This window comes from Pinus tabuliformis, chromosome 1_1 (genome assembly GCF_031772625.1).
Source record: "Pinus tabuliformis cultivar Carrire ecotype Pingquan chromosome 1_1, CPIR1, whole genome shotgun sequence".
NCBI lineage: Eukaryota > Viridiplantae > Streptophyta > Pinopsida > Pinales > Pinaceae > Pinus > Pinus tabuliformis.
In genome coordinates this window covers 70,686,504-70,698,392 of record NC_142297.1, presented here as the reverse complement: position 1 = coordinate 70,698,392, position 11,889 = coordinate 70,686,504, and the positions used below count along the sequence as shown (strand labels likewise).

At 37.6% G+C, this 11,889-nt stretch overlaps 1 protein-coding gene across 1 annotated transcript; it reads right to left on the bottom strand.

Moving 5' to 3' along the window:
• Positions 1–4,357: 4,357 nt before the first annotated feature.
• On the bottom strand, positions 4,358–11,268 carry LOC149211624 (uncharacterized). Its single transcript, XM_089388440.1, has 6 exons — positions 10,327–11,268; positions 9,531–10,070; positions 8,184–8,837; positions 6,988–8,068; positions 6,615–6,890; positions 4,358–6,462 (listed from the first exon to the last, which is right to left on the bottom strand). The coding sequence occupies exons 1-6, from the start codon at positions 10,839–10,841 to the stop codon at positions 4,711–4,713; spliced, it is 4,818 nt and encodes a 1,605-aa protein (XP_089244566.1). The 5' UTR covers positions 10,842–11,268; the 3' UTR covers positions 4,358–4,710.
• Between the last annotated feature and the right edge of the window lie 621 nt (positions 11,269–11,889).

Here is an 11,889-nt window from a genome sequence, read left to right as displayed (position 1 = left end):
ATTATTGACAAAGGTGCAAAGGCCCTTTGAATCTCGGCTTGCACGTCTTGCACTTTTCTAGCCTTCCCAACTCCAAATGTCACCTCCACGATCTACTAACCAACCACTCTTCCATTGCAATCTTCCCCCTTTAACCTTCCTTCGATCCATTGAATCGATTCAACTTCTCTTGGAAAGTTACAATCTATTTCCCCCATGATTCGATTTCCAAAACCGCTCCCTTTTCCTTCACAATCGCTTCACCTCCTCCTCATGGCCTTGGTTGATGCGATTTCACACTGAGATGTTTGTTCTTCCACTTGCGCACATGATTGTGACGCGAATTCATCACATGTGACATCTGGATGACATTAGATGTGCCTGATGATAGTGTTGAAGTGGAGTTTCAGCATGTGTTTCAGCATATGTGACAGTGTTGTCAAATGATGGGAACACAACAACAGAAACGTCCACCATATACAGCCATGATCCAACACAAATAAGAGTTAGAAAGGTGTTACAATAGGTGTTTCGGCTTATTATAAATGAACTACATATCACAAGAAAAATAAAGTTTCAACCCTCCTTTATTAACACCTAATTACTGTTGCGAGAAATCATGTTTTTTTGGTGATGAGGATTTTTCGAGCCCAGAGATGCTCATGCATCATCGAAGTGTTGGAGTTCGGTTAAATTACCAATGCACCTTGGTAGTGCCTTCATTCTTGACCATCCTACCAACACTAGTACCTTTAGCGATTGCAGAAGACATAATTCTTCTATCAATTTTGTGATATTGACCCCTTCTCCGTATAGATAACAAATTACATTTTGTTCCAGGAAATTTAGATCCCCTTTAGACTTTGGAATGTCCAAGAGGGGAGCCTGCATCTCAAACTCTCGCAACTATAGAGGTGGTTGTAAAATGTTCATAAATCATCCTTCTCATCAAAAGAAACCCTGAGAACATATACCATGTGTTGCAATATTAATAGCTAGTAAAAACAAACTTTAATTCTAAAAATGCTAACTTTAATTCAAAAAATCCTAATTTACCTGCAATTCCTCTTCCCACAAAGTATTTAATCCCTTCCCTTCAACTTGTAGGAACCTTAAATTTTTCATAGGAACCGAGGAAGGTAGGGAATAAGGCATGGAAGGAGAGAAGTAACCCTTGGCTGAGCACAACCATTTGAGATTTGGAGAATACATCTTTGTCAAAATGTGTTCCATGAGATCAATGGCATCAAATGGAAATTTTTGTGGTCTAAGGTTTTTTAACTTTATCCCAAACCCTTCGAAATTATTTTACACATATATTTCCAACAATGCCAAAATCACATTAATCGAAGCTCATATACAAAATTTATGCCTCCCATAAGTTGACCTACCATGTTCACTACCATGGTACAAGAGGATGTCATGTCAACCCCGTTACTCTTGCATATGGAGCTCGTCATGCATGAACTTTCCAAAAGAATTATAATATTGCAACTTCAATTATTAAAGAAAATTTGACGTCTAAAATGGGCCTCCTAAGAAATATTATAAAATAATAGTCATGAAATTATAAAATAAGATTGGATTACATCATCAAATTTTAGAGGGAAAAAAGAAAAAACTACTTTTCAACTCATATTTTTAACTTGTCTCCCTATGGTTTTACTCAATTTTTGAGTGGAAGCACTCGTTGGATGTCGAATTTAATTCTTCATCCAAGGAGTACCCATGTTACATACTTTTGATGGACCTTGCTACACGAAAAATGAGAAATACATGAAAAAAACATGATTGTAATCACATTTTTTCATATAATTCTCAATTTTCGTGTAGCAGAGTCCAACGAAAGTATGCAATATGAACTATCTTTGGATGAGGAATTTTTTTTCACATCCAATAAGTGTTTCTGCTAGAAATTTGAGTAAAACCTTAAGGAGAAAAGTTGAAAATATGAGTTGAAAAAGTAGCATATATATATATATATACTCCAAAAATGGTGAATTATCCCCCATAGTTGACATCATCATCTTGAATCCTATTGGTTCTTATAAAGTTGATTTTGGTTGTACATTTTTATTTTGAGAGCCATTTTAGACCCCGAAATTTTTCTAATGTAAAGGTTGAGGAATACAAATCTTGCCCTTATATCGTTATCGAACTATGTGAAATATCAATAACTCTTTCTTTATATTTTCGTATTTCCATATTGGAGAAAAGAGAGTAGAGAGGCCTCACTTTCTAGCTAGGTTTTCCCCCTTATGGGTTTCCCATGATAAATCTTGTGTTTATTTGCTAATGAAGGTGTGTGTTTTTATGTTTTGCATTTTTTTGCATTTCAACTATTCTATACATTTAAATAGAAAACCAATGATTAAAGAATTTAAGATCTAAAGGAAAATAATATTCACAATAAAGATTTCAACATTTTATTAAATATGTTTCGATGAATTGTTCCATTGGAATATCCATGACAATTTACATTTCGACACAGGGAGTGGAGGGTGTTAAGGATACACTTAGGAATGGTCTCTTAATGAGTTACTCTTCAACATTGCTTGAAATCCAAACAAACGCCCTAAAATTTACCAATGTCAAATAATTTACATGTCAACCCATATTAAACTCAATCCATACTTTACAAAGAAAATAAAATGGAACCTCCTTGTTATTGCGGATGAGTTTATCAAATACTCTAAACCACCTATCCATCTAGTTTCCTTTGCATGGATGAAATGCACACTAGTCCATGCAAAAATGCAGCGTTGTTGAATCATGTAGTCGGTTAGTTCTAGTGTCAATAAGGAATTGAATAATCATCTCTTTAGTTATATGCAAAATTTGTACCTCTTTCTCATGTTTGTTGTGTAGTAATTTCTCATCCTAGCCCTATATTTAAATATATCACATAGTTAGTCATAGATACGACCAACATAAATAACAATTTTGTCCATCAAAATGGCCAACATAAAATGAGATGGATCTCTACTATTCTTAACCTCACTAAACGGGTTCCTAAATTACTTTAAACATTAAAAACAAACATAATGGAGAAAGGAGTTGCATTTGATTTTTTAATTTATATAGGCATTAAAAACATAAAAACATGAGCCTATTTTTAATGTCTATTTTATGGTGTAAATATAAGTCACATGGATTTAATGTTCAAAAGGCAATTGATTACATGGAGCTTTGAAAAAAGTTGGGGCTATTTAAATAACAACGAGTCTGAAATTTTTAACGCGTGTTGAGGATTTTGAAAGGATTTTTAACTTCATAAGAAGAGTGCAATACCTAGTGTAATTTCATTGTAATGAATTCGGGAATTAATTTTATATACTTGTTAATTTATTTTTGGTATAAGGTAAGCTTTTAACTTTATTCCATGTTTAATTATAAGATTATAAGATTTATCAATCTTCAAATTAAAATATTAAATAAAACTAAAATTAGTTATAAAATATTATAATAAAATATTTTCATTATATTTTTGGTAACTTTGTTTTAAAGTTATATAAAAACATGAAAAAGTTGTGTGAGAGAGAGGAAGAAGAATAAATGACGTAGAATTTTATATTTATGTTTTTTCATAATTATTATTTTTTAAAAATTAAAAGAAAAATTATATAAATTTTGATTTTGTTTTGAAATTTTAAAATATAATAAAAAATCTAAAATACAATTGTAAAATATTTTGCTTTTCAAATATATTAAAAAATTATAAAATTTTAAATGTTATAATTTATCAAACAATAAATTATAATAATTTGTCACTTTTCAATAACCATGTTTTGTAATGTTGTTAAATATCTAATGGCAGAAAGGAAGAATATCAAGTTGATTCTCGTACGCTAAGACTATTAAATTTAAAATTATTAGTTATGATTTTTTTTAAAAAATATTTATATTTAAATTAATATAATTATAATTTTTCAAAATAATAATCTAATTATTTTTTTTAAATATTTAATTAAATAAGAGAATGAAAAAAGTAATTACTCAGGGCTATTAAAATACTAATTATCAATACATTGATACAACTCAATAAAAATAAAAAACACATAATAGTACCTCCAACACCCATGAAAATGTTGTGCAAGGACTGAGCCCCTCGGTTAATTAATTAATTAACCGTGTCACTCAAATAGCGCCTCCCAACCACGTTGCCACAGTTTTTCAGTACGAGAAAAAGGCTGGATAGTATTATATATAAAAGTTTTCTAATACAGAAATATATGAAATAGAGTAAAATTATAAAAGTTCCCGCAATAAAACAGAAATATGCAAAACCGCCGATTACGGGAACTATTTACAGATACCAGTAAATGACATATACCCACAATTGGTGATATATAAAACCAGAGATACTTGAGCTTATAACAGATGATTGATAGACAGGTTCATGAAACATACCAAGACATTTTGAGATTTCCTATATACCAGGCATTGTGAATTCCTGAATTTGATGCGTGACGGTCCCCACTGTTATGTTCAGATGAAACATACCAAGACATTTTGAAATTTCCTATATACCAGGCATTGTGAATTCCTGAATTTGAGCGTGACGGTCCCCACTGTTATGTTCAGATTCCATATCCCGCACTGAGAGAGCAGCCCTTTCTTTGATAGTTCATCTGTGATCATATTCTGAATAGTTCATCTGTGATCATATTCTGGGATCAGTTGACATGGGCAATGAAGAAATCCTTTGTAGTATTCCAGATATGGGAGATTCTATACATCCATCCAGTCAGAACAGAATTGAGGAAGTCCATATCTATATCCATGGCTTATGTCCTTGCACCCCTGTTGCAACAGTTGCTCCTTTACTCCCGCATCCAACTGCAGTTTGGGGCATCCTCTAGCATTAATCATACGCAACGAGGTACAATATTGGATGCCTTCCACCTCTTCTAAGTCGGAACACCCTTCAATGTATAGTTGAACAAGATTTTTCAGCTGCCCCAGTCCCCTTATGTTCTTCAACTTCACACATCCACTTGCATTCAACAACGTCAGACATATACAGTGTTGGATGCCTTCCAGCTCCTCCAACTCCGAACAACTTTCAACGTGTAGGTATTCAAGCTTTGTCAACTGCCCCATTACCCTTATGCGCTTCAACTTCACACATCCAGTTGCTTGCAAGGACCAAAGAGATATCAATGTTTCAATACTGGGCAACTCCAATTCTGTGCAATCCCTAACGTTCAGGGATTCAAGTTTTGCAAGACCATGAATTTGGTCGATTCTCCTCAAATTATGACAGCTATTAAATAATAGATGTGTGAGTGTATTTGGCAATTTTCCAACCTCCACCAGATTATTGCAGCTACATACATAAAGATTTCGGAGGTTGCAGCAAACCCCTTGAGCAAATGATACCTCTGATATCCCTGTCTCTGAAACACCTAACACTCGGAGCCGCGGAAGTATCTGAAAATCATTCAAAGTTTCACTTTTTCCTCTGACGACCTCCTCCTTCAACGGCAGTTCGCGTATCAACGGACATTCAGATACCGTCAACCAAGTCAACTGAGTCAACCGTCCAATAGAAGTCGGCAACCGGTTCAATTCATGGCAGCCTACTATTTTTAATTTATTCAAGTTACTCAAGTCACCTAGCAAACGCGGCAAACATTTCAATTTCTTGCAGCCCCGGATACTCAATTTCTTCAAGTTCTTCAAGTCACATAGCGCATCTGGCAAAACTTTCAATTCCTGCCACCCATCTATACTCAATTCCTTCAATTTCTTCAAGTCATATAGTTGAAACGGCAGCTTGTCCAGCAAAGGGTCTTCTCCTAATTTCAGAACTTCCATACAGCTGAGCTCTCCAATTGCACTGGGCAATTCTTTTAAATTTGTACCTTTCAAACGTAACTGTTCAAGCGACCTCTGATGTGCCACTTGTGAAGGGAATACTTCAATCTCTGTACATCCACTGAGATCTATGTACTTAAGCGTACTTATATCTCCTAGTGTTTCTCTTTGCAACCTTAATTCAAAGCAGCTGTGCAAATCAAGATGCTGGAGTTTAATTAATTTACAAAAAGAATCTGGCAGTCTCTCCAAAGTCGAGCAGTCAGACAGGTCGACGTGCTGGAGATTAGTTAATTTACCAAAAGATTCTGGCAGTCTCTTCAAAGCGGAGCATTTAGACAGCTGAAGGTGGTGGAGGTTAGTTAAATTACCAAAAGATTCTGGCAGGCTATCCAAGGCTGTGCAAGAAAGCAGCTCGATGTGTTGGAGTTCGGTTAAATTACCAAAGCACTTCGGCAGTGCCATTATTGAACATCCCTCCAACACCAGTACTTTCAACGACCGCAGAAAACAGAATTCCTCTGGCAATTTTGTCATAGAGACCTCTCGATCCGATCCAACAATACAAATTACAATCCGTTCTAGGTGGTTTAGCTGCCCTATAGAGTTTGGAATGTGCGAGAGGGAACCCTGAATCTCCAACTCCCGCAACTGTAAAGGTGGCTGCAAAATGTTCAGAAAAATATAAAAATATCATCTTTCTCATCAAAAGAAACCCTGAGAACATATACCATGTGCTACAATATCAATAGCTTGTAAGCACAAACTTTAATTCAAAAAAATGTGAACTTTAATTCAAAAAAATCCTAATTTACCTCCAATCCCTCTTCCCACAATGTTTCCAACCAAACCCGCATTTGCAGAACCCTTAAATTTTTCATAGGAACACAGGGAGGCAGGGTATAATGTTCATCTGGGATAGTGTCCCACCAGCGCAGCCATTTGAGATTTGGAGAAGACACCTTTGTCAAAATGCTTTCCATGCGATCACCTTTGGCGTCAAGAAGTTGCAAACTACTCATACGAATACCGTCATCTACTTCAGTGTATTCGCCTATTCTAACTCCTCGCACGTCTGTCATCTGTCCATTCTGGAAACATGACAGCTATTACCCATTCTTTTTGCAAAATGATGGAAGAATTTAGAAAACAGAAAACAATTGAAAGATTGAATGGTTTAACACTTACCCATGATTTCCGTAACAAATCATCATTGTCCTCCTCTGTCCAACGCCACAGCCGACGCGGCAATCCTGAACCTTTGGCAAGTTCTCTTCCCATGTCTCTGACGTGATCGTGCATTTTTATCATTTTTTCACGATCCACGTCTACTAGACATCTGTCCACTATATTTTGAAACCCACTCTCCCCCACTATTCTTATCACCATATCCCTGTCTTCTCCAATGAAAAAACAGGCGATATCCAAGAATATCTCTTTTTCCTCCTCCTCCAGAGCGTTATAACTGATTTGAAGTATTTGTTTTATTCCACTGGGTAGCGGTTTATTCAATTGTTCTTCCCAGACATGTTTGTTTTTTCCTCTGAGACGTGCCCCAAATACCTTTAAAGACAAAGGCAGACCACCACAGGCTTCTACGAACTTATTTACCAAAAATTCAAAACCTTGAGGTGGATAGGACTGGTTGAAGGAATGGGAACAGAAAAGCTCAAGAGAATGTTCTTTACTAAGGCCACTTAGGGTATATATGGACTCCTCTTCTACATTTGAGTTTCGGAGAACATCTCTGTTCCTAGATGTAATCAATATTAAGCTGTCAGGGTGAATTACAGTCTGATGTGGCAAAAGTGCATCAACCTGATCCTCATCATCTACATCATCTATAATTACTAAGGCTTTAGATGATGAGAGATGATTCCTGATCACCACTTTACCCTCAGCAACATCCTTAACCCTTTTTATTTTATCACCTGGTACATCCAATATCTCAAGAATTTCTTTCTGCAACGAAATTAAATCATTACCTTTCTTATCTTTAACATCAGATAAGAAACAGGATCTACTATAATCTGATGTTTTCCTATTGAAGAATTCTGTCGCCAACGTGGTCTTTCCTATACCACCTAACCCCCAGATCCCCCAGATCTGATGTTTTCCCCTCTGCTGTTGCCGCGACAAAAAATTTTCAAAATCTTCAGCCTTCTCATCTAGACCTGTTGGATGTTTAGCTACGTCCCGGAGTAAGGCTGGTTTTTTCACCCTTTCTAACACCTCAACAACCACCTTCTCTAGTAGCTCCCCCTCATCGCTGATTATTAACAAAAACATAAATAAAAGTAATGAGAAAAAGAAGCAGACTATGCATATAACATGTAACATAAAATAATAGAATAGCCAGAGGGGATGGGATTTTGAGTTCTCACCCATTACACGCTTCCAGCTCAAAACCGCTTCTCTTTGCAACTTCACGAAGAGCATCTCTCCACTTTTGAATCTTGCTGGGACTGTGCCGCGGAGTCTGACCATCATAGTCAGTTTTCCTTGCGAGTTCGTCTAGCGCTTCAGCATAAGTTCTCTGTTTTTTCTTACTGAAAAAAAAAGTTCTCTGTTTTTTGCCCCGGGTCCCCCGAAGCTCATCAGGCTTCACGTGGTAGAACACTGGAATTATAGGGGCCTTCGTGTCCAACATTTGCAGAAGTTCATTTAGGCACCAACTTGAATCGGCATATCCTTGAGAGAATATAGCCACATGAACCGTGGCCGATCGAATGGCGTGATCAATCTGAACACTGAAATCATCTCCCCGTCGCAATTCAGGCTGATCCAGGAAGACTTTCAGTCCATGTGAACGAAGCCTCCGGTAGAGATGGCTGCCAAATTTTTTCTTTGCGTCCGGACCACGATGATTGATAAACACATCGTGGTCGGAATTAGCAGCAGCGGAGCTGGAGGATTGAGCCATTGCCGACAGGGATGGAATTTGACGGGCAAATTGACCGTCACGGTGTTGTTTGCCCGTCAAATACAGCCAAATTCCCGTCAAATACAGCCAAAAGGTTTTCATAACCCTCAACATCCTTTGTTAAAATAAATTGAACAGATTCTAGAGTTGTTTAAATCCTCAAATTTGACTGGTAATTCCGATTTGAAATTCCTACCCTGATTGCCGATTGGAAAATAGAAATGGAGGTGATCGGAGGGATGTTCGATGCTACCGAATCAGTTTGTAAGGAAGGATATTAGCAACGAGTCTCAAAGCGCAGAAATTCTGGAAAATTTGCAATGAAAATTTTGGTACGCAGAGAAATTTACAGACATTAAACCGCTGAGAGATCTATAATCCCACCGATCAATAGAATAAACCGAGCGCGTTTTCCATGGGTCGATAGAATAAATCGCGCGCTATTTCGACGCTCAAGTTTCTACGCGTTTTCCATGGGTCGATAGAATAAACCGGGCGCTCTTTTCCATGGGTCGATAGAATAAACGCGTTTTCAGTGATATCAAGATGATTCTTGGTTGTGTCTATGGGTGAGGTTCACAACTGGACACCTTCCAAGTAATTAAGAAAATGTACATCTGGTAGGCCCTTCACAGCTGGACGATTATAATGGCGAGGGCTAAAGAGCCTGTCATAGGGTATTAAATGTCTGTTCAGCTACAAGCTCGTTAACCATATTTAACACGCGCGTCCAGTGATTTTCCGAACACTCCGTCCCCACCTCGTGTTATATGCCTAACGAACTTACCACTGAGCGGATATTTAATGCCCTGGCAGGCTCGTTAGCCCTGGCCTAGATGTAATCAATATTAAGCTGTCAGGGTGAATTACACTCTGATGTGGCAAAAGTGCATCAACCTGATCCTCATCATCTACATCATCTATAATTACTAAGGCTTTAGCTGATGAGAGATGATTCCTGATCACCACTTTACCCTCAGCAACATCCTTAACCCTTTTTATTTTATCATCTGGTACATCCAATATCTCAAGAATTTCTTTCTGCAACGAAATTAAATCATTACCTTTCTTATCTTTAACATCAGATAAGAAACAGGATCTACTATAATCTGATCTTTTCCTATTGAATAATTCTGTCGCCAACGTGGTCTTTCCTATACCACCTAACCCCATGATCCCCAAGATCTGATGTTTTCCCCTCTGCTGTTGCCGCAACAAAAAAATTTCAAAATCTTCAGCCTTCTCATTTAGACCTGTTGGATATTTACCTACGTCCCGGGGTAAGGCTGGTTTTTTCACCCTTTCTAAAACCTCGACAAACACCTTCTCTAGTAGCTCCCCCTCATCGCTGATTATTAACAAAAACATAAATAAATGTAATGAGAAAAAGAAGCAGACTAATAGGCATATAACATGTAACATAAAAATAAAAGAATAGCCAGAGGGGATGGGATTTTGAGTTCTCACCCATTACACGCTTCCAGCTCAAAACCGCTTCTCTTTGCGACTTCACGAAGAGCATCTCTCCAATTTTGAATCTTGCTGGGACTGTGCCGCGGAGTCTGACCATCATAGTCAGTTTTCCTTGCGAGTTCGTCTAGCGCTTCAGCATAAGTTCTCTGTTTTTTCTTACTGAAAAAAAAGTTCTCTGTTTTTTGCCCCGGGTCCCCCGAAGCTCATCAGGCTTCACGTGGTAGAACACTGGAATTATAGGGGCCTTCGTGTCCAACATTTGCAGAAGTTCATCTAGGCACCAACTTGAATCGGCATATCCTTGAGAGAATATGGCCACATGAACCGAGGCCGATCGAATGGCGTGATCAATCTGAACACTGAAATCATCTCCCCGTCGCAATTCAGGCTGATCCAGGAAGACTCTCAGTCCATGTGAACGAAGCCTCCAGTAGAGATGGCTGCCAAAATTTTTCTTTGCGTCCGGACCACGATGATTGATAAACACATCGTGGTCGGAATTAGCAGCAGCGGAGCTGGAGGATTGAGCCATTGCCGACAGGTATGGAATTTGACGGGCAAATTGACCGTCACGGTGTTGTTTGCCCGTCAAATACAGCCAAATTCCCGTCAAATACAGCCAAAAGGTTTTCATAACCCTCAACATCCTTTGTTAAAATAAATTGAACAGGTTCTAGAGTTGTTTAAATCCTCAAATTTGACTGGTAATTCCGATTTGAAATTCCTACCCTGATTGCCGATTGGAAAATAGAAATGGAGGTGATCGGAGGGATGTTCGATGCTACCGAATCAGTTTGCAAGGAAGGATATTAGCAACGAGTCTCAAAGCGCAGAAATTCTGGAAAATTTGCAATGAAAATTTTGGTACGCAGAGAAATTTACAGACATTAAACCGCTGAGAGATCTATAATCCCACCGATCAATAGAATAAACCGAGCGCGTTTTCCATGGGTCGATAGAATAAATCGCGCGCTATTTCGACGCTCAAGTTTCTACGCGTTTTCCATGGGTCGATAGAATAAACCGGGCGCTCTTTTCCATGGGTCGATAGAATAAACGCGTTTTCAGTGATATCAAGATGATTCTTGGTTGTGTCTATGGGTGAGGTTCACAACTGGACACCTTCCAAGTAATTAAGAAAATGTACATCTGGTAGGCCCTTCACAGCTGGACGATTAATTTACGATGTTACACACGTAAAGAACGAGATGCTCTACGGCGTCGATACAAAGCAGAAACCGAAAAAAATGTGCGCACTTGAAAAAACGATGGAATTTGTGGGGCCCACCCACTAAACGTTTTTCTATCAACATAGTTTTCACTTTTTGGTATATATATATATTTTTCCTTATTCTAGCCTTTCATTCGTCCAGTCACCCATAATGCCTTGGATTTTTTTTGTTTGGTTCTTTTAATTAATTTAGATGTTAAATGAGTAGCGAAAATTTATCATATAATAATTTAGTTGTTAAAAAAGTAGTGAGGACAGTTTATTGGTAAAAGTAGGCTGATTTATCATGGTTATTCAAGAAAAACAAAGGTTACTTGCAATAACCTTAGCTGGTGGTCAGCATACTTTCACTCCTGCCATATGCCTCTAAGTCTTGGGCAGTTAACTTGTTTTCTTACCTCCTAAGAAAAACATAAGCACTTTTAGAATATACTCCAAAACCATTCCTCCTTATACTATCATT

What these genes read in the sequence shown, in the direction of transcription:
- LOC149211624 (XM_089388440.1), bottom strand. Translation starts at nt 10,841, where the DNA reads ATGTTGAGGGTTATGAAAACCTTTTGGCTGTATTTGACGGGAATTTGG. An exon ending in AACAGAGAACTTATGCTGAA is followed by an intron (nt 10,071 to 10,326) that starts GCGCTAGACGAA and finishes GTTAATAATCAG; the next exon opens with CGATGAGGGGGAGCTACTAG. An exon ending in ATTTGTTACGGAAATCATGG is followed by an intron (nt 6,891 to 6,987) that starts GTAAGTGTTAAA and finishes TCATGTTTCCAG; the next exon opens with AATGGACAGATGACAGACGT.